This window comes from Schistocerca americana, chromosome 11, assembly GCF_021461395.2.
Source record: "Schistocerca americana isolate TAMUIC-IGC-003095 chromosome 11, iqSchAmer2.1, whole genome shotgun sequence".
NCBI classification, from domain to species: Eukaryota; Metazoa; Arthropoda; class Insecta; order Orthoptera; family Acrididae; genus Schistocerca; species Schistocerca americana.
The window spans coordinates 75,667,707-75,690,651 of NC_060129.1; the positions used below are offsets into that span (position 1 = coordinate 75,667,707).

A 22,945-nucleotide genomic window follows, 5' to 3' on the forward strand; every position below is an offset into this window, starting at 1 on the left:
AGTAAGGAACACATTACTGCAATCCAGCACAGAACTTGAATCATCAATATTAACTAGAATCTGCCTGGGTGTAGAGTTGACAGGCAGAGGTCGGTAGGTGTCAAATTCTGTCCAGTCAACATCTTCTGGATGTGGCGCAGCCGCTAGATTTGAAGTAACACCTTCAACATCATTCCCATCTCCATCTGAAGACAAGCTGTCATCGATCTCGCTCTCTAAAAGGAATATCACATTATATGTAACTACATATATCTCTTACGGAAAACATTTTCGGCAGACATTTGTGTACTGCACAATTATGAGCAGTGATACGCTGTTGAAAATTCGGGAATACGTACCTTCAAACACACCATTATATTCAGAATCATCAGAATCACACTATATTACGCAGAGTGCCGCTATCATTAATCAAATCCGCGCTTTCTGCGTCTGATAAACCCCGCCGAGACACGCTTACAAACAGGAAATAACACGACGACGTAAGGAAGACTGAGAACCCAAAGATAAGTTTTAACATGAATTACGCTGCTGTAAACAACACTGCTGCGCCATTTATGAATGCATTTTTTTACTATACATCTGTACAACATATAACACTGGCCAAACCCCTAGAATTAAGTTGCAGTGTTTTGCATCAAATTAAATGTAGCAGCCCGTAAATTTTACAGGTCTGGTGATTTTCGCGCGATATTAGGCCCGTAAATTTTACGGGTTTGGCGTTTAGAGTGTTAAATGATATAACCTAGTTCCCCCACACAATAATGACATAACTGAGGCAACAACATCCTCTTACGCAATGTCATCTGAGGATTTTCATCTTTCTTCCAGTGGCAGTTGAGGGATTTAATGTAAAAAGTATGATGTTTCTTTTATTACAGTCAATTTATCTGGTCTTCTTGGTTATGAAAAAGAAACAGCTGATTCACAATGATGTGTGAATAAAAGCTTTACATCTACTTTTCAATTGTGAGTAGCACAGATGCCATTCACTGTTTGTTGTCATAGGTGCAAGCAACAAGTCCTGTAATCTGTTCAAAAGCATGAAGCATCTGGGCCCACCTGAATCCTATGAACATCGAAATCCTTAAAAATCAGAAACTATTTTTGCTTTACCTTTGGCTTTGCTCATAGGAATAAATGTATAACACTTCTGTGTGTCTGTGACTGCTACTACAGCTTTATAAAAACTTTCTGCCAAGCTCCTTTTTCATGCTGCATGCTTTGTCACATGGAAGTGATCGATGAAGTATATGCTTTACACTCAAACAACTGGAATGAAATCAATATTAGATCATATATGCTTCCAAAGCATTCTATATGAACATCCCCAGATGACAGAGAGGCACAAATGTGACAGTGTCATGATTTAAAATGTTTCATTTCCCAATAAAACGTTTAACAGCTCACGTCAAAATACAAGTACAATATTTACCTTTGTGGGCTGTGCTTGGTACTTGTCAAACTCCAACATGTGCTTTTCAACATTTTGTTGGGTGATTAAACACTTAAAATAATGACAGTGGCAGTTTTTTGCCACTTAATCCCCTGAGCTCAGGTTCTTGACGAGTTACAAATGTACAAAGTACCCTGGTCCTCTCTCCTTTAACAGTGAACAGTGATTTGCTAATTCTCTCTCTCTCTCTCTCTCTCTCTCTCTCTCTCTCTCTCTCACACACACACACACACACACACACACACACACACACACACACAACACACAACACACAACACACACACAGTCTTTCTATTGTTCTATAAGTGTTTACTACCACTACCATAAGTTAAAAGTAACATAAAAAGGAAAATGCATACTATTGTATTTTGTTATGTGGCACTATTTAGTAAAATTTTAAAATGATAAATAATAATTTCATTTTAACCATAGTTTAATAATCCAGTTACAAATGAGACAGTCTGCAATACGAATAGCAGTAAAATAAAAGTTGTTTTCTTATGTTCCCTTTAGAATACCATGATGAACTTTGGGAAAATTTAGCATTTTAATGAATGTAATCAAAGAACACACATTTTAAGGCCTATAATAAACTGAATGAAGCAGTATACGTTAAATACCTTTTGAGATACAGCCATTTTGAAGGCTTCGAAACATGGCACAAATCTCAGAATTTTACAAACTTTCAAAATTAATAACTCAAAGATGAAACATCCAAAAAATTTTTAATTTCAGATTTTTTCTTATTTTGATAGATTGGAGGGGGATATCATAGTAATGAGTTCTCTCTCCTCTTGGGTGTGAGATACTGGCCTTAAGCAGTAGTTTGACAGTAGTTTCTAAACACCTATAATTTATATAGAATAATAAGCTACCTTGAACAAATTGACCACCTCAACGCGAACCAGCACGGATTTCAAAAACATCGATAATGTGAAACCCAATTTGCTCTTTTCTCATGTGACACACTGAAGGCGTTGAATTGAGGCAACCAGGTAGATGCAGTATTCCTTGATTTCCGAAACGTATTTGACTCAGTACTGCACCTACTCTTGCTGTCAGAAGTACGATAGTATGGGGTATCGAGTGAAATTTGTGGCTGGCTTGAGGACATATTGACGGGGAGGATGTTATCGTGGATCTCCGGGTGTGCCCCTGGGAAGCATGAGGGGACACTTGCTATTCATGTTGTATATTAATGATCGTGCAGACAACATTAATAATAAATTCAAGCTTTCTGCAGATGATGCAGTTATCTATAATGAAGAACTGTCTGAAAGAAGCTGCACAAACGTTCAGTCAGATCTTGGTAAGATTTCAATGTGGTGCAGAGATTGGCAACTTGCTCTACATGTTCAGAAATGTAGAATTGTGCACTTCACAAAACAAAAAAAGGCAGTATTCTATAATTTTAATATCAGATGAGTTGCTGTTGGAAATGGCCAACTCATACAAATACCTGGCTATAATACTTTGTAGGGATATGAAATGGAATGATCACATAGGCTCAGTTGTAGGTAAACCAAGTGGTAGACTTTCGCTTATTGATAGAGTTCTAGGGAAGTGCAATCAGTCTACAAATGAGATTGCATACAAATCACTTGTGCGACAAGTTCTAGATTAATACTCAAGTGTGTGGGGCCTGTACCAGATAGGACTAACAGTAGGTACAGAATGTATACAAAGAAGGGCAGCATAAATGGTCACAAGTTTGTTTGGTCCGTGGGAGAGTTACAGAGATACTGAAGAAACAGAACATGCAGACTCTTGAAGACAGACAAACTATCCTGAGGAAGTCCACTAAGTTCCGAGAATCTGCTGTAAATGATGACACTAGGAATATACTATATTCCCTGCATATCGCTCACATAGGGATCTTGAAGATAAGATGAGAATCATTACTGCACACACGGAAGCATTCAAACTCCATATGTGAATGAAACAGGGAGAAACCCTAATAATCGGTACAATAGACTGTACCCTCTGCCGTGCACCTCATGGTGGTTTGCACAATATAGATGTTGATGTAGGAATAATAATCATATAATTAAAACACTTTGAAATATTAAGTATTTTAAAATTTGTGATTTATAAAGTTCAATAATATTTAATTTCAATGTTAGGTTACAAAGGGAGAATTCCATGATCTGGCGACAAGGATGGGATAGGCCATGTAAGCTGCTCCAGGAATCGCTGGAAAATGGCTGGCGACAAAGAGAGACCAAGGGGAAGGCGCTTGTACTCATACAATCCGAAAGGCGTGTTGATAACCATGATGTTGTAACCTGTTGTAACTGCGACCGGAACGGTCACAGGGTGGCCGAGAAAGCGCGGCGGGACCAAACGGAGAGCGGCCCGTGAACAAACAAACAAACGGAAAGGACGGACACGAAACAACGACAGACGAGGGGGAGACACATTACGACGACCACACGCAAGAATCAACGGAGTGACAGAGACAACCAAACGAATCCAAGATGACCACTAGTAAGGAAAACAAAGAATGAATAACATGCTGTCTGTTGTCGAGGCGATCTGTCAAGACTCACGCAACAATTAGACTATCGGGGGTGCCGCTATTGGCTGCTGGAACCCCGTGTTCCACTATGGCGCCCTCACACTAAATGCGGACCAGGACGCGCGCACCACCACAGCTAATGGCGCGATGGTGCAGAGACCTCTAGGGGACTTCGACATCTATGAAGTCTGGCGGGGATTCAAATTCCGCAGCGCGCGGTACCAGACGGGAGATTTTATGAGATTCCTGGAAGTCCCTCAATTTTTCCGGGTATGTTATAATTTACTGAGAATTCCAGGTTTTCCAGAAGAATCATCACACTGATAAAGCACGTCAGGGGATGTGGAAAACAGTGCAGTCACTGTTATAGTGCAGAAATTGAGAGGATTATCTAATATCCAAAAGGACAAGATCAATGGCTTGCGGGCCAAATGTGGAAACATTTCCAAAATAGCGAAGTTTGTAAAATATTCACATACCGCTGTGGTTGAAGTACACCACACGTGGCAGAATAGTGCTATACAAAACTAAAGTGCACGTCATTTGCGACGGCGGCCAAGTTTAGGTTCGTCCTGCGCATCTGACATCACAAAACACAGTCAGCCAATGAACAGAGAATGACGTTGCCAGAGATGGACTGCAGTGCAGAGCACGGACAAGTGTCTTCAGTTTTAGTAACGTTCAGTCATAAATAAGGTAATTGAACAAAAGCAATGTCTTGATAGCAGACTTCTTTTATAGAAAGTTTGGAAAAAGCATTCCTCATACCAACTGCTTCATATTCTATCAATTAATTAAACCAAACAAGCAATAAGCCTCCTAATTCAGGCGATAGCAAGGAAAGGTGTTTGTATCATTCTCACTAACCGCTTTTTCACAATGAAGAACAGCGGTAATTGTTTATTTCCTATTGTACTTCGAAGAAACGTGAGTAATTCATAGTCATACCAACAGTGTTTGTCGATATTTTGCGTATTATTTTAAAGTCCTCCGGAAGTTATATTAAATGATAAGCTGCTTTAGCGTAATGGTTAAAGTGCTTGGCTGCTAAGCCAAAGGTTCTGAGTTCAAACCTCGTTCAGTGCTTAATATTTTCTTTATTTAGAAACAATATCTAAGTGTCTTAATCATGAATTTTATTCGTTTGAATGTAATTTTTTGAAATTTCTAGTGGCAACTAAAATCGACCATACGGAAGGTATAATCTATCGACTTTTACGTCTGCAAACTCTTCACAATTTCGTACAATGGTTTACTACATTTAATGCTGCTCAATAACTGTGTTAAACCTCGAAACAAAATTAAGTCATTTATTGGGGGAAGGTATCAGTCAAGACAATGTGTAAAAATCAAATTTTTGGACCAAATAGTTTCTGTGAAATCGAATGATAAGTGTGTCAAAGCAGTCGGAACACCGTGTGTCTGCACAGGTGAGCAGTGCAGCGATGACGAAATCGCGCACAGCGCAGAATGCAGGGAGCACCACGTCTCTGTAGCAGCGAAAGGGTTAACGCAGCCGTGGTGGATTTACTTCATAAACTGCGCGCTTACCCCATAAATGTAAGTTTGCTTGGCACGTGCTACTGGCAATGCAGCAATCTCCCGCATCTGGGCAGGCATGCACGAACCGCCAAGATAAAAGGGCTGACAATGTCTGGAGATATGTGTATGGGCAAATACATGTGCAACTGTTGAGCAACTAACCACCCAGTGTGCCTTCAGTGATCGTTCAGCACACGTTTCCGTATACGGGCCTCTGCAGTAGGAAACCGGTTTGTGCACCCACGCTGACTGCTGTTCATCAGTGACACAGGCCAGAATCTGCACACCAAAACCGTAGCTGGAAGTCCACTGCGTGGAGACAGGGAGCATTTGCAGACGAATCACATTTTATGCTCCACTCTACATACAGCTGTCGGCACGTATGGCGTGAGGACACCGTTAAGCATTATTGGGAGCACTATCTGTCTGGGGAATGTTTTAATGGCATTTCCTGGATGATCTTGTCATTCTGGAAGGCGAAACAAATCAACAGAAGTATGCACCAATCCTTGGGGACCGTGTCCTCCCCTTCAAACAGTTTGTTTTTCCTCGGGACACTGACACCTACCACGTGTCGCACAACTCTCAATTTATTTGGGTGGTTCGGAGAGCACCAGGACGAGTTTACCGCACACCCCTGACCACTGAAGTCCCTACACTTTAAAACCAAACTGAGAATCTGTGTGACCACCACGATCGGGCTGTTCATGCCGTGGATCCTCATCCGAGAAAACGAGCCCAGGGAGCTACAGCACTGCAGTCGGCACAGCTCCGTATCTGTGTCAGTACTTTCCAGAACCCCACAGATTCCTTTCCTGCACATCTCGCAGAAGTCTGTGGTGCAAAACATTGTTATCCAGGCTTCTGACAGGGTATCACACTGACGTGACTGGACACTGTGCTCTGCAAATTATTTGTACTCAACTGGTGGTAAAAAAAAGACTGTGTTGTTGAAATGCAGAATTACAACAGGCATAGATGCTTCCAACAGACTGCGGAAAACCCGCAGGCCCTACCTGTGCGGCAGTGGAGGTACGACCTTCAGATCGTTACCTTTCCAGTTCTCTCAATTGGCAATTCTACCTCCTCAGCTAGGACATATAAGCACATTTCTGTAGCACTCCAAATTTGGAGAGTGTGTTTTCTTGCAGTATTCGTGTGATAGCAAGTTTTAGTTACTTTGAGGGTGCTACATAACTGGAAAAAATGAGAAAACTTATATAACTATACTGCAAAAGATCTTATTTGTGGTAACTGATCCACAAACATTAAGCGAACAAGAATATAAAAAATTAGGCATAGGAAGCTGAAAAAACAAAATTCATGGCAAATATAAAAAAAAAAAATGCCAAAATTCAAAGAAACACAAATAGGTAAAATAGAGCGAGTAAATAAATTTAAATATCTTGGAGAAAGTATACAACTGAATGGACTAGAAAAATCTGCAATAGACGTAAGAATTAACAAAATGGAAAAAGCATGTGGTTTGACCAAAAATATTTACAATAAGAAATGTATATCTAGAAAAACAAAACTAAAACGCTACACCACAGTGGTACGACCAGAATGTTTATATGGATCTAAAGCATAACGATGAACTGTAACATGGACAAACTAGAAGTACTGGAAAGAAGGATCATTAGAAAAATAATGGTTGCAATAAAAACTGCAGATGGTTGGAAAATAAGAAGAAATGAGGAGATCTGCAAAAACACGGAGAAAATGTCTGAAGTAATGGCCAAATGAAGATTAACCCTTTCCGAAGCCTCTATCAAATGGATGAAAATACACTAACCAAACAAATACTCCTATATTTCTGGAAGAAGAAATCAATAGTAGCATGGACTACAGAAGTAAGGAAAGATCTAGAAAGAAACAACATCAAAGAATCATAAGTAGCAGAAAGAAACCGTTTTAAAAACAAAATAGTAAATTTGGAAGGTTTTCACAGCAGAAGAAATAAAAAAATCGGAAACAACTAGGGCAGATGAAACGAAGAGATTTCATGGGGAGAAAATGAGGGAATACTGGAAAAATAGGAAACAACAACAAAGAAAGACGAGGAACTGAAGTTGTTAATGTGATCCTAGTTGGTAAATACGATTGGAGGAAGAAAAAAAAAAGAGGGGGGGGGGCATAGGAAGATATAGTCGAAACATACCTAGAAATTTTCCACCTGTGGACGAAAGTGTAATAAAAATTAAGACCCAAGATTTGAGATCAAGGTGCAGGTAATAGCTCACAAAGCTGCAAGCCTCTGAAAGAAGTGGAAAAAGGGAGAATGAATTGAAAACCTACATAATGGTGAGTGACAATAAGAAGCTGCTATTACTAAGTTCACTGTTGTACGGGGTGTTCAAAAGTCTCTCCGCAGTGCCGTATGATTGTCAGCCACGAGTGCCATATGCCGCAGTGAATATACTGAAATGAAACTCAGTGAAATACAAGATATTAATTTATTGAATATTCATTTTCACTTACAAATTTTCACGTTAAATGTTCAGTGTCCCCCCCCTCCCATGTTGTTGAATACACAATTCAATTCATCTAATCATGAAAGTGGATACTGCAGTTTTCAATTCATCAATGGATTTTGGACGGTTTTTATAGACAGCTGCTTTCGCTGCACCCCAGAAGAAAAAGTCAGGTGGTCTTACGTGAGGTGATTGTGGAGGCCAAAGTCCCTGTGAAATTATGCGATCACCAAAAACATCAGCAAGCAGTGACATTTAAACGTGAGCTGTATGCGTGGTTGCACCATCTTGTTGAAAATAGCCGTTCAGTATTTCACTTAACACAAGTTCTCCTATGAATGGGTACAGAATATCACTGCTGTATTGTTGTGCATTTATTGTTTCGTTGAAAAATATGAGACCCACATCCGATGTCTAGAAATTGCAATCAAAACTCCTATTTTCACAGAATGAAGTGGTTCCTCATGAATACACAATGGATTTGCAGTACTCCACAAAAGAGAATTTTGCAAGTTCATGTAACTGGATAAATGAAACCACACATCAGTGAAAAACGTTTCATTAAGAATATCCCTTCCATTTTGTTGAACAAAATTTTTGAACCATTGACAATAATGCAGTCTCTTGCCACAATCAGTATTTTTCAGTTCTTGCACGGCTGTCACTTTGTATGGGAAAAGTTCTAATTTTTTCCTTACAGCTGTGTGGGCCATTCTGACACTAACATCGATTTCCTGGGCGAGTTTTCTTACTGACTTGTTCGGACTCGTGGACATTTTATCAGAAATGTTGAGTAGTTTATCCTTAGACAAAACACTAGGACGACCACTTCTTGGTGCATGTATCACTGAACCCATACTTCGAAATTTGTTATCAAATCTCGTGCAGTATTGCGATGTGGGAGTGTTGTCACCAAGGAAACTGAATAAAATGTTTGACAAACTGAAACTGTGTATTTACTGCCAGCTTTGAACACTTGTTCGACTAAAAACACACAATCTTCCATGGTTAGCATTTTAACAGTGAGAAAAATGAAACAAACGAACAAAGGAACTAAAATGTTCACGTCAACACTTAACGACACACACCAACTATACTACTGATGCTGGCTGAGATAAACGAAACAGTGGAATGTTGGGAGAGTCCTCTTGAAGGGAAGTAACCCAAGCAGGCGAACAATCGTACAGCACGCACGGCCAACAATCATATGGCACTGCATAGAGACTTTTTGAACACCCTGTATTATGCATGTGTTACATCCATTATTCTACAGGTATTGAAAGTTACTGTACTTTAGAAAGAATCAAAAGCCCACTTCCTAGCATATTATTGCTAGAATTTTCTTCCTACTATCAACCATACTGACTTATTTAAGGCTATATAAATGAGTTACAAAATCAAGAAATATATTTCACTCAGTGTCAAAATAGACAAAATGGTTCAAATGGTTCTGAACACTATGGGACTTAACTTCTGAGGTCATCATACCCCTAGAACTTAAAACTACTTAAACGTAACTAACCTAAGGACATCACAAACATCCATGCCCGAGGCAGGATTCGAACCTGCGACCGTAGCGGTCGGACGGTTCCAGATTGTAGTGCCTAGAACTGCTCAGCCACCCCGGCCAGCTCCAAAAAGACAAGCTGAGACAGTCACGACTACCGAAATCTGTAGCCAGCGGCCTCTGGCAGGCTGAGCATTTACTGCCAGTCCTGTGTCTACTGATAAATCACAAAAAGTCTCCCTATTTACCTACACACCATCTGGGAAGATCTGAGAGACTAAATCTGACAAGGGGGGACTGTCGGTTCGTCAATGGGAAGCGAGGGGCCCCGAGATGGGCAAGCCGAGTCCCTCAAAGTACCTGCAGAACAGTATTGTGACTTGCAAAAATCTGACCCCATGTGGTCTGCTATCCTGGCACAATGCCGGAGTCGCAAACCCGTATTAGTAGGGGAAACTTACTCCGTCGCCCACTCGCTGTCGCCTTCGAGGTCCAAGTTGAGTACGAGGTGGTGCGGAGCTGGCACTGTCTCGCGGTACATGGCTCGCAAGATGGCAGACGCATTTGACTCTGCATCGTAGTTGAACATCATCTTGAGGGCGAGGGGGAACGCCAGCCGCGAAATACCACTGTCGTGCAACTGGACGAGGTTGTCGATTTTGCTTTTTTCGCGTTCCTCACCAGTGTCGCTCACTGAAACAGAAAGCATTTCCTCTGATAAAATTACAAAAAGGTATAAAACCAAATTGGCAATTCCAGAACAACTATTCTCAAAACACTCAATGATGACGGTGTCATAGCATATAAACGGCGTTCAAAAAGAAACGAGCCAGAGGCATAATTAACAGAAACCAGTACCTGTATGTTAGAAGTATTGACCCTGGCTGTTGAGACGCTTGTCCCACTGTGACACAAGACACTGCATGGCAGTCTCATACAATTCCCGGGGCTGCGATGTTAACCAGTTCTGCACTTACAACTGGACGTCGTCGTCTGAGGTGAATCGTTATGCTGACATTCTCCTCTGACCGAGATGGACCCTTTCTGATTCACTTCCTGCAGTACAGGACTACAGTGAATACCCAGAGTTACCGTATTTACTCGAATCTGAGCCGCAACTGAAAAATGAGACTCAAAATCAAGGAAAAAAAAATTTCCCCGAGTCTAAGCCGCACCTGAAATTTGAGACTCGAAATGCAAGGGGAGAGAAACGTTTTAGACCGCACCTCCAAATCGAAACAAAGTTTGTCCATTGTAATATGAGACACAATTTAGGTCGAATGAATGACGATACAGCTACAGTAGTTTGGTTCTTGTGGTAAGGTTAGCAGTTAAGCTTTACCAGGACGTCACAGCTATGCGTCAGGCGCTCCATCGGTATTTATACAGGTACACTTCCCTTTTCAAGTGCTGGTTTGAATTGAATGCTTAGTTTTCTTTGATCTGATAAGTGCCGTTCTCTTTGTTATAGGTGTTTCCGTCACTCTAAGCTCAAAACGCATTATTGTAAGCTCAAAACGCATTATTGTACTGTGTTGTGCATTGTTTGTCGCATTCTGATAATGAGTGTTTACGACCTGTCGCCGTTCGCTGCATGGCTTGCTTTTGTGCATGCTAAGAGCAGCCTACATTAAAAAAAAAAAATAGTCTCATTAGCAAAACAATGGCAAGAGACTGCTATTTGTTGTTACTTACACTGCTGCTTTCTTTGATAACGATCAACAAGAACGAAATAATAGACTGCGTATGATAGATGTTCTGAACGAAAGTTTAGCGAAAATTTTTCTCCGTTTGAAAATCTTTGCAGACACCTCTTTAGTACATTACATTCTGCACACAAATTAGAGTCATCTTAGATTTAAAAAATCTAGTCAGTTGCTGTGCTTCATTTCTGACTGTATCACTACTCAGCATAAGAATAATACGAATATAAACATGACATGATATGTATATTCTTCCGTGTTTGCTGTTGTCTCACTCTATAGTTTCGTAGTTTATTAGGCAGACAGGATTTAAATGAGATAGCAGCAAACACCAAAGAATACATGGCAAAATGTTTATATTAGTATTATTCTTATGGTGAAGAGAATACTGCGTGTGATTCACAATTCATAAAAGTTCCTATTAGCAACTATCTCTTCTCACAGGTAGGAAAAAATTCAGAACGTAGAGTTGGACATATTGACAACCATCCCAAACAGTCTTTGTCTTTGTGCCTGCCAAGCATGCCTGTATAGCGCTACATATATTTGACATCAGAAGTTTGTTGTGGCGGCAACAAAAACAAACGGATTACAAAAACCGGAAAAAAAGTGCGGCTTAGATTCGAGTAAATATGGTACTTGCAAACCTTGACTACCTTTTGCCACGCGATCAAATCAAAATCACCAGGCAATCTCACCTGTGGGGACATTCTGCTCCATGACAATGCAAAGCCTCGTACAGCCAACACAGTCACGGCATTCCTGTACAAATTCAAATGGGAGGTTCTCCCTATGATTACGTCATTTTTTGTCCCCTTAAAAAGGCTCCGAGGGGCAAACGATTCACCTCGGAAGAAGACGTCCAGCTGTATGGGCGGAACTGGTTAACATCGCAGTGAGAGAAGCATTAAATGACACAAACTAAAATTTTGTCAGCTGATCTGAGTAAAAACCGTAACTGGTTTTGGTCTAATGTAAAATCAGTGTTGTCAAAATCATGTCTTCTTCCACTTGGAGATCACACTGGCACCAAAACAGAAAATTAGAGAAATAAGACCAAAATACTGAATTCGGTCTTCCAAAACTGATTCAGCACAGATGCTCATAACACACTCCCTCCTTTCAATCATTGTATGAAGGTCGAAATAGCAAAAATTGAGATAACCGATCACGGAGTAGAAAAAGAAATCTAATCGCTTAGTAATTGTTAGCCATCAGGACAAGATGAGTTAAGATCATACGAAAGAACTTGCTCCGTTCTAGTAGCGGTTTATCGTACATCACTGAAGCAACGAAGCATACCTATCAACTGGAAAAAAATTGGAAGTAATCACTTTTTCAAGAACGGCTGTAGGGTAGATGCCCACACTTTTAGATCCATATCGTTGACATCTATCTGTTGCAAAAATAAGGAACATGTTTTATGCTCAAGAATTATTATGCTTCTCGAGAACAAAAATCTTCTCTATAAAAATTAATATGGATTCTGCAGAAAGAGGCTGAGGAACTCTGACAACTCGGTTCCTTCACGAGATCGATACTGTTGCAGACAAAGGCACTCGGGTTGATGCTGTGTTACCTGACTTCAGGAAGGGAATTTGACACCGTCCCACCCTGCCATTTAGAGTGTGTGTTGTGTGTGTGTGTGTGTGTGTGTGTGTGTGTGTGTAGGGGTGGGGGAAGGGAGGGGGGGGGGGGGTAGAGCAGGGGAGTTTGGTAAGTACTGGATTAGATTTCTGACTAGATTCAGGACTTCCTTGCAGATTGAACTCAACACACTGCTATTAACAGAATAAAATTGACAGATGTAAAGGTAATTTCCGGAGTATACCTATGGACAGTGACAGGACCATTTCTGTTTACAATGTATACAGGGTGTTACAAAAAGGTACGGTCAAACTTTCAGGAAACATTCCTCACACACAAATAAAGAAAATATGTTATGTGGACATGTGTCCGGAAACGCTTAATTTCCATGTTAGAGCTCATTTTAGTTTCGTCAGTATGTACTGTACTTCCTTGATTCACTGCCAGTTGGCCCAATTGAAGGAAGGTAATGTTGACTTCGGTGCTTGTGTTGACATGTGACTCATTGCTCTACAGTACTAGCATCAAGCACATCAGTACGTAGCATCAACAGGTTAGTGTTCATCACGAACGTGGTTTTGCAGTCAGTGCAATGTTTACAAATGCGGAGTTGGCAGATGCCCATTTGATGTACGGATTAGCACGGGGCAATAGCTGTGGCGCGGTACGTTTGTATAGAGACAGATTTGCAGAACGAAGGTGTCCCAACCCAACAGGAAGACGTACAAAGCAATTGATCGCCGTCTTAGGGAGCACGGAACATTCCAGCCTACGACTCGCGACTGGGGAAGACCTAGAACGACGAGGACACCTGCAATGGACAAGGCAATTCTTCGTGCAGTTGATGATAACCCTAATGTCAGCGTCAGAGAAGTTGCTGCTGTACAAGGTAACGTTGACCACGTCACTGTATGGAGAGAGCTACACGAGAACCAGTTGTTTCCGTACCACGTACAGCGTGTGCAGGCACTATCAGCAGCTGACTGGCCTCCACGAGTACACTTCTGCAAATGGTTCATCCGACAATGTGTCAATCCTCATTTCAGTGCAAATGTTCTCTTTACGGATGAGGCTTCATTCCAACGTGATCAAATTGGAAATTTTCACAATCGACACGTGTGGGCTGACGAGAATCCGCACGCAATTGTGAGATCACGTCATCCACACAGATTTTCTGTGAACGTTTGGGCAGGCATTGTCGGTGATGTCTTGATTGGGCCCCATGTTCTTCCACCTACGCTCAATGTAGCACATTATCATGATTTCATATGGGATACTCTACCTGTGCTGCTAGAACACGTGCATTTACAAGTACAACACAACATGTGGTTCATGCACGATGGAGCTCCTGCATATTTCAGTCGAAGTGTGTGTACGCTTCTCGACAACAGATTCGGTGACCGACGGATTGGTAGAGGCGGACCAATTCCGTGGCCTCCACGCTCTCCTGACCTCAACCCTCTTGACTTTCATCTATTGGGGCATTTGAAAGCTCTCGTCTACGGAACCCCGGTACCAAATGTAGAGACTCTTTGTGCTCGTATTGTGGACGGCTGTGATACAATACGCCATTCTCCAGGGGTGCATCAGTGCATCAGGGATTCCGTGCGACGAAGGGTGGATGCACGTATCCGCGCTAACAGAGGACATTTTGAACATTTCCTGTAACAAAGTGTTAGAAGTCATGCTGGTACGTTCTGTTGCTGTGTATTTCCATTCCATGTTTAATGTGATTTGAAGAGAAGTAATAAAATGAGCTCTAACATGGAAAGTAAGAGTTTCCGGACGCATGCCCACTTAACATATTTTCTTGTGTGTGTGTGTGTGTGTGTGTGTGTGTGTGTGTGTGTGTGTGTGTGTGTGTGTGTGTGAGAGAGAGAGAGAGAGAGAGAGAGAGAGAGAGAGAGAGAGAGAGAAATGTTTCCTGAAAGTTTGGCGGTACCTTTTTGTAACACCCTGTATAAATGATCGACTAGAAAGCGTCGGAAGTGGCTTAAGACTGTTCACAGCTGATGTGGTTGTCTGTGAGAACGTAGCAATACCAGGATACAGTATCTATTTTCAGAATGACTTGCAGAGGACTGATGAAAAGTGTAGCTAACACGGAACATAAATAAATGTAACAACCTGTGTGTGCAAAAGAAAAGAAAATCACTACTGTATACACACACTATTGATGAGAAACTGTTAGAAAAAGTATCTAGTGTAAAATATCTAGCAGTAACTATGCAGAGTTATCTTTAGTATAGTGACCACATAAAACAAAACTTAAGAAAAGCAAATGCCAGACAGAGTCACCCGCGACAGAAATGGCTTACAAGGCACTTGTTCAACCGGTTCTTCAGTACGGTTCATCTGTGTGAGATCCTTGTTATGTAGGCCTGACAGAACAGACAGAGAAGATCTAATGAAGAGCGGCATGTTTCATCACACTGTCAATTAGACGGTGCAATGGCATTATTAAGTTGCTCAACAAATTCTATTGGCAGATTTAGTGTTACTTTTTTGCCAGATTCAATTTAATCTTTTTGCCAAATTTTGCTTTTTTGCCAATGTCACCTATGTTGTCCAATTTCAGTTTTTTAAGATTACCGAAGATTACCGTATTTACCCGAGTATAAGACGACCCTGAATACAAGACAACCCTACTTTTTTTAAGAGGCTCCTCGAGAAAAATTAATTTTTAAAATGTTCTGTCTAATCAAAATAAACTTTTATTGATGTTAACATATTTGTTTAAAAATTTCCATACACCTATTCTAAACTTATACCATTTATTGATTGTCTACATTTTGATAACACATGAAGAAATAAAATAAACAAAAAGAATTTCTTTACATTAATTATTAATGTTACTGTCTTTTTTGTTTGCTTAGTCTGTCGTCCGTGGTACACTTCTGCGAACGGTTCATCCGACAATGTGTCAATCCTCATTTCAGTGCAAATGTTCTCTTTACGGATGAGGCTTCATTCCAACATGATCAAATTGTAAATTTTCACAATCAACACGTGTTGGCTGACGAGAATCCGCACGCAATTGTGAGATCACGTCATCCACACAGATTTTCTGTGAACGTTTGGGCAGGCATTGTCAGTGATGTCTTGATTGGGCCCCATGTTCTTCCACCTACGCTCAATGTAGCACATTATCATTATTGCCATCAGCCTAGCAGTGCAATTGTGAAACTTGCATCTTCCTTTTCACAAATATTTGACTGTTTCTTCCAAATATGTTGATTTTCTTTTGTATCATACAGCAGATTTCGCTTTTGTACTTATGTGAGAATCTTACAATGTCTTTCATTACAAAACATATCGTCTGCTTGTCATCCTCCCATAGCAGCTGACACACCACTTGTCGTCTATACTTTTAGCATCTGCTACAGAAATGTATGCTATTGTCGAATACCTGTCCAATTTTAAAGTCAGTTCAATTCTAACTACAAATGGATTCAGGTAAACTGTGATAGATGTCCATAAACAACTGAAGTACACAGTATAGATTCCCGTAGTTGTCAGCGAGACAAAATTTGCTTCCTGCTCACCACTGCCCTCGCCACACCCAGTTCTCTGCTAAAATCTTGTCCCTGTTCTCCCTCCGAGCCTTCCATAGTGTTGTGCTTTAACAAAACTGAAACATGGACAGCTATATCTTCTAGGTGGGCAGGTCATACGCGACAACAGCAGCTAACACACAAACGAAAGATCGCAGTCAAGATTCGGTCCAAATCTCAAACTTTTGCTCGACCCACATCTGTTGGTACTATCTCCACAATGGGTCTCTTCACTACAACTTAATTTGTGATAGCCATTGCACTCACTTTAATGTCATTTGTTCTGTTTGATAGATATTTCATTCTGAATTATTTTTTCCTTGTTTGATCTGAATGCACCATCTTGATCTAAATCAGATTAAAACCTAGTAGCACCCCCCTCCCCCCCGCCCCAATATACTAATACGACAACAGCTACTGAATTATCATTTGCAACTCACTTCGTAAATGATTAGTTTCTCATAACCAAGTAAAATAATGACTTGGGTTCAGAATCATGTAATGGGTTTTTGAAGGACAAGATTCTCATCTCCGAATGTTACCTGTACTCAACGAGCAGCATCAATATACGTGTACGGTATCCATATATGTATGATAACTTCTACTGCAAACCAATTCAAATACAATGAAAATTTGAGAGTTGATCGAATGTAATGCTATTTCCTCCTGTGTTTCACAAAATTGTCAGTTTTTAAGCAGAGCCCGAGATTGCTGTAGTGCCTATAGTTCATAGCTCCTCGTGTATCACTTCACTGCAATAGTGCCACGAGTCAAAAGTCACGCGATTGATCTAGCAAGATCGATACTGCGTCGAGTGCTTCTGCGTATCGGGAAATCTCGAACCTATTCAAACAAATAGTACTATTTGCCAAGATATACCTTTCGGAACTCGTCAAAATAAATTTGAACGAAACTTCTATGACCAAAGCTTCACCTGTAAATGTTAAGATGACCCCTATATTAAACTATAGGGCGAACATTAACAAAACCAATAAATGCAAGGGCAAAAACGTATCATTGCCACAGCAGATGGCACTGACGAATGGCAGTTCCTCTGACCACGTGCTGTTTGTTCATTGCCTGTTGTAGGCTTTGCTATTGACGCAGTGCCTGGCATGGCCCACCCATTGTATTCTTTTGCTCTTCTGTAGTATAGTTCGTTGTCACATCAGAAGGTAGATTTCCTAGTTTTTCCTCCACCATTCTCAGTTGTCTAAAACTGGTCTCCATATCTTCCTCATTATTCTTCTTCTTCTTCTTTCAAATATTAATGGTTTTTTCTTTTCTCGCTTAGTAGTGCTCCATATTTCTGAACTGTACATTACTGCTGGGCATAAAACTCTGTTGTAGATTCTCATCTTAGTGTTCACTGAGAACGATTTAGAGCCGAGCATCTCTCTGAGGGAATACATATTCCCACTGCTATTCTGGCCTCGATGTCTATTTTTATGTTGTCATCCGTGGTAAACCAACATCCCAAGTATTTGCACTGGTGTACTCTCTTGAACATCTTGCCATCTATCTCAAGAAATTCTTCCTGCTCTTTTTTTTTCTAACTGCACGAACTCTGTTTTGTCTTTATTCACTTTGAGCCCTATCTTATGTGCAAGATCATCCATTTTCTGATACATTCCTTTCAACTCGTGCTTTGATTCACTGATAAGTGCTATGTTATCTGCATACGCGAGACAACTGAAGTTACCGTCCATCTAAACTCCAGCCCATTCTTGTTGCCTACACTCTTATTACTTTCTCTAAGATGACATTGAACAGAAAACATGAGAGAGCATCCCCTTGTCTGAGACCTGTCCAATCTCTAATGTTTCTGATGTGGCTCCTCGGAAACGTACTGCTGCCTTTGACCCTTCCATACACGCTTGCACCATTCTCACTAGCTTCTCAGGGATTCTGGAGTCACGCATTGCATTGTATAGGCTATTCCTGCGCATTGAAAATCGATGAACAGGCTGTAGCTATCTTTATCATATTCCCAGTGTTTTTCGAACAATTGTCTTAGTGTGAAAATGTGATCTATTGTTGATCGGTTCGGTCGAAAGCCAGCTTGGTACTCCTGTATGTTGTTCTCTATGAATGGTTGCAATCTTCTGAGGATAATGATGGACAGTACCTTATATATTACATTCAACAAGCTGATTCCTCTGCAGTTACCAGATTCCATAGTACTTCCCTTCTCGTACACTAGTGGCTATTAAGATTGCTAAGCTAACACTTGGTTCAAGAATCGTAAAAGAAGGTTGTATACCTGGAAGAATCCTGGAGATACTAAAAGGTATCAGATAGATTATATAATGGTAAGACAGAGATTTAGGAACCAGGTTTTAAATTGTAAGACATTTCCAGGGGCAGATGTGGATTCTGACCACAATCTATTGGTTATGAACTGCAGATTGAAACTGAAGAAACTGCAAAAAGGTGGGAATTTAAGGAGTTGGGACCTGGATAAACTGAAAGAACCAAAGGTTGTAGAGAGTTTCAGGGAGAGCATAAGGGAACAATTGACAGGAATGGGGGAAAGAAATACAATAGAAGAAGAATTGGTAGCTCTGAGGGATGAAGTAGTGAAGGCAGCTGAGGATCAAGTAGGTAAAAAGACGAGGGCTAATAGAAATCCTTGGGTGACAGAAGAAATATTGAATTTAATTGATGAAAGGAGAAAATATAAAAATGCAGTAAATGAAACAGGCAAAAAGGAATACAAACGTCTCAAAAATGAGATCGACAGGAAGTGCAAAATGGCTAAGAAGGGATGGCTAGAGGAAAAATGTAAGGATGTAGAGGCTTGTCTCACTAGGGATAAGATAGATACTGCCTACAGGAAAATTAAAGAGACCTTTGGAGAGAACAGAACCACTTGCATGAATATCAAGAGCTCAGATGGAAACCCAGTTCTAAGCAAAGAAGGGAAAGCAGAAAGGTGGAAGGAGTATATAGAGGGTTTATACAAGGGCGATGTGCTTGAGGACAATATTATGGAAATGGAAGAGGATGTAGAGGAAGACGAAATGGGAGAAAAGATACTGTGTGAAGAGTTTGACAGAGCACTGAAAGACCTGAGTCGAAACAAGGCCCCAGGAGTAGACAACATTCCATTAGAACTACTGATGGCCTTGGGAGAGCCAGTCATGACCAAACTCTACCATCTGGTGAGCAAGATGTATGAGACAGGCGAAATACCCTCAGACTTCAAGAAGAATATAATAATTCCAATCCCAAAGAAAGCAGGTGTTGACAGATGTGAAAATTACCGAACTATCAGTTTAATAAGTCACAGCTGCAAAATACTAACGCGAATTCTTTACAGACAAATGGAAAAACTGGTAGAAGCGGACCTCGGGGAAGATCAGTTTGGATTCCGCAGAAATGTTGGAACACGTGAGGCAATACTAACCTTACGACTTATCTTAGAAGAAAGGTTAAGGAAAGGCAAACCTACGTTTCTAGCATTTGTAGACTTAGAGAAAGCTTTTGACAATGTTAACTGGAATACTCTCTTTCAAATTCTGAAGGTGGTAGGGGTAAAATACAGGGAGCGAAAGGCTATTTACAATTTGTACAGAAATCAGATGGCAGTTATAAGAGTCGAGGGGCATGAAAGGGAAGCAGTGGTTGGGAAAGGAGTGAGACAGGGTTGTAGCCTCTCCCCGATGTTATTCAATTTGTATATTGATCAAGCAGTAAAGGAAGCAAAAGAAAAATTCGGAGTAGGTATTAAAATCCATGGAGAAGAAATAAAAACTTTGAGGTTCGCCGATGACATTGTAATTCTGTCAGAGACAGCAAAGGACTTGGAAGAGCAGTTGAACGGAATGGACAGTGTCTTGAAAGAAGGATATAAGATGAACATCAACAAAAGCAAAACGAGGATAATGGAATGTAGTCAAATTAAATCGGGTGATGCTGAGGGAATTAGATTAGGAAATGAGACACTTAAAGTAGTAAAGGAGTTTTGCTATTTAAGGAGTAAAATAACTGATGATGGTCGAAGTAGAGAGGATATAAATTGTAGACTGGCAATGGCAAGGAAATCGTTTCTGAAAAAGAGAAATTTGTTAACGTCGAGTATAGACTTAAGTGTCAGGAAGTCGTTTCTGAAAGAATTTGTATGGAGTGTAGCCATGTATGGAAGTGAAACGTGGACGATAAATAGTTTGGACAAGAAGAGAACAGAAGCTTTTGAAATGTGGTGCTACAGAAGAATGCTGAAGATTAGATGGGTAGATCACATAACTAATGAGGAGGTGTTGAATAGGATTGGGGAGAAGAGAAGTTTGTGGCACAACTTGACTAGAAGAAGGGATCGGTTGGTAACATATTTTGAGGCATCAAGGGATCACAAATTTAGCATTGGAGGGCAGCGTGGAGGGTAAAAATCGTAGAAGGAGACCAAGAGATGAATACACTAAGCAGATTCAGAAGGATGTAGGTTGCAGTAGGTACTGGGACATGATGAAGCTTGCACAGGATAGAGTAGCATGGAGAGCTGCATCAAACCAGTCTCAGGACTGAAGACCACAACAACAACAACAACAACCACGAAGATGACGTGCTACAGACGCAAAATTTAACCGACAGGAAGATGATGCTGTGATATGCAAATAATTAGCTACTCAAAGCATTCACACAAGGTTGGCACCGGTGGCGACACCTACAATGTGCTGACACGAGGAAAGTTTCCAACCAATTTCTCATACACAAACAGCAGTTGACCGGCATTGCCTGGTGAAACGTCGTCAATGCCTCGTGTAAGAAGGAGAAACGCGTACCATCACGTTTCCGACTTTGATAAAGGTCGGATTGTAGCCTATCACGATTGCGGTTTATCTGATCGCGACATTACCGCTCGCATCGGTCGAGTTCCAATGACTTAGCAGAATATGGAATCGGTGGGTTCAGGAGGGTAATACGGAACACCGTGCTGGATCCCAACGGCCTCGTATCACTAGCAGTCGAGATGACAGGCATCTTATCCGCACGGCTGTAAAGGATCGTGCAGCCACGTCTCGATCCCTGAGTCAACAGATGGGGACGTTTGCGAGACAACAACCATCTGCACGAACAGTTCGATAACTTTTGCAGCAGCACGGACTATCAGCTCGGAGACCACGGCTGCGGTTACCCTTGACGCTACATCACAGACGGGAGTGCCTGCGATGGTGTACTCAACGACGAACCTGGGTGCACGAATGACAAAACGTCATTTTTTCGGTTGAATCCAGGTTCTGTGTACAGCGTCATGATGGTCGCATCGGCGTTTGGCAACATTGCAGCAAACACACATTGGAAGCGTGTATTCGCCATCGCCATACTGGCGTATCACACGGCGTGATGGTATGGGGTGCCATTGGTTATACATCTCTGTCACCTTTTGTTCGCATTGAAGGCACTTTGAATAGTGGACGTTACATTTCAGATTTGTTATGACCTGTGAGTCTACCCTCCATTCGATCCCTGCGAAACCCTACATTTCAGCAGGATAATGCACGACCACACGTTGCAGGACCTGTACGGGCCTTTCTGGATACAGAAAATGTTCGACTGCTGCCCTGGCGAGCACATTCCCCAGATCTCTCACCAACTGAAAACTTCTGGTCGATGGTGGCCGAGCACCTGGCTCATCACAATCATCAGCCACTACTCTCGATGAACTGTGGTATTGCGTTGAAGCTGCACGGGGAGCTGTACCTGTACACGCCATCCGGGCTGTGTTTGACTCAATGCCCAGGCGTATCAAAGCCGTTATTATGGCCAGAGATGGTTGTTGTGGGTACTGATTTCTCAGGCTCTATGCACCCAAACTGCGTGAAAATGTAATCACATGTCAGTTCTAGTGTAATATATTTGTCCAATGAATACCTGTTCGTCATCTGCATTTCCTCTTGGTGTAGCAATTTTAATGGCCAGTAGTGTATATTGGGCACATTATAGCCAATTTCCATTCTTCTGGCAGTGTCTCCTTCTCCCATATCAACTGGATCAAACACTATAAAGATACAAAAACAAACACCCACAGGCCTCAAAGTCACAATGGTACTGACCAGCCGCCATGTCATCCTCAGACTTCACTGCACATAGACACGGAGAGTCATGTGTTCAGCATACAGCTCTTCTGGCCACTGTCCGCTTTCGTGACCGGTGCCGATACTTCTCAATGAAGTAGCTCCTCAACTGTCCTCACAAGGGCTGGGCGCACCTCACTTCCCGACGACACTCTGCCGACCCAGACGGTGACCCGTCCGAGTGCTAGCCAAGCCCAACAGCACTTAACTTTGGCGATCTGATGGGAACCGGTATTGCCACATAAAAACAAAAAAAGTTTGTTGTTGCAAAAAATGTTTTATTGTCAATTGCAACAGCATACAACAGTATATTACAAACTACGCAGATTTCACGGAATCAGGAGTCTTCGCAAGAATCCACAGTAATGTGATGCGATGCGATGCTAGATGGCAGTACTTTGCAGGAGAGAGGAGCGTGAAGAGAGACCACATTGTGAGTCGAGCAACCAATTGGGACAGATATTACCTGACTATAACAGCACTCTATCATAAAGATTGCAGTTCACTGTGGAAGTAATTCATGACAATGC

The 22,945-nt window shown here is 41.3% G+C and overlaps 1 protein-coding gene across 1 annotated transcript in view; it reads right to left on the reverse strand.

The window, feature by feature from the left end:
* Positions 1-22,945, reverse strand: part of LOC124553818 (serine/threonine-protein kinase Pink1, mitochondrial) — a 120,844-nt gene that overhangs the window by 74,743 nt on the left and 23,156 nt on the right. The window contains exon 3 of the mRNA XM_047127801.1: positions 9,956-10,187. Within this exon, the coding sequence (XP_046983757.1) occupies positions 9,956-10,187 (232 nt within the window). The remainder of the gene's footprint in view (positions 1-9,955; positions 10,188-22,945) is intronic.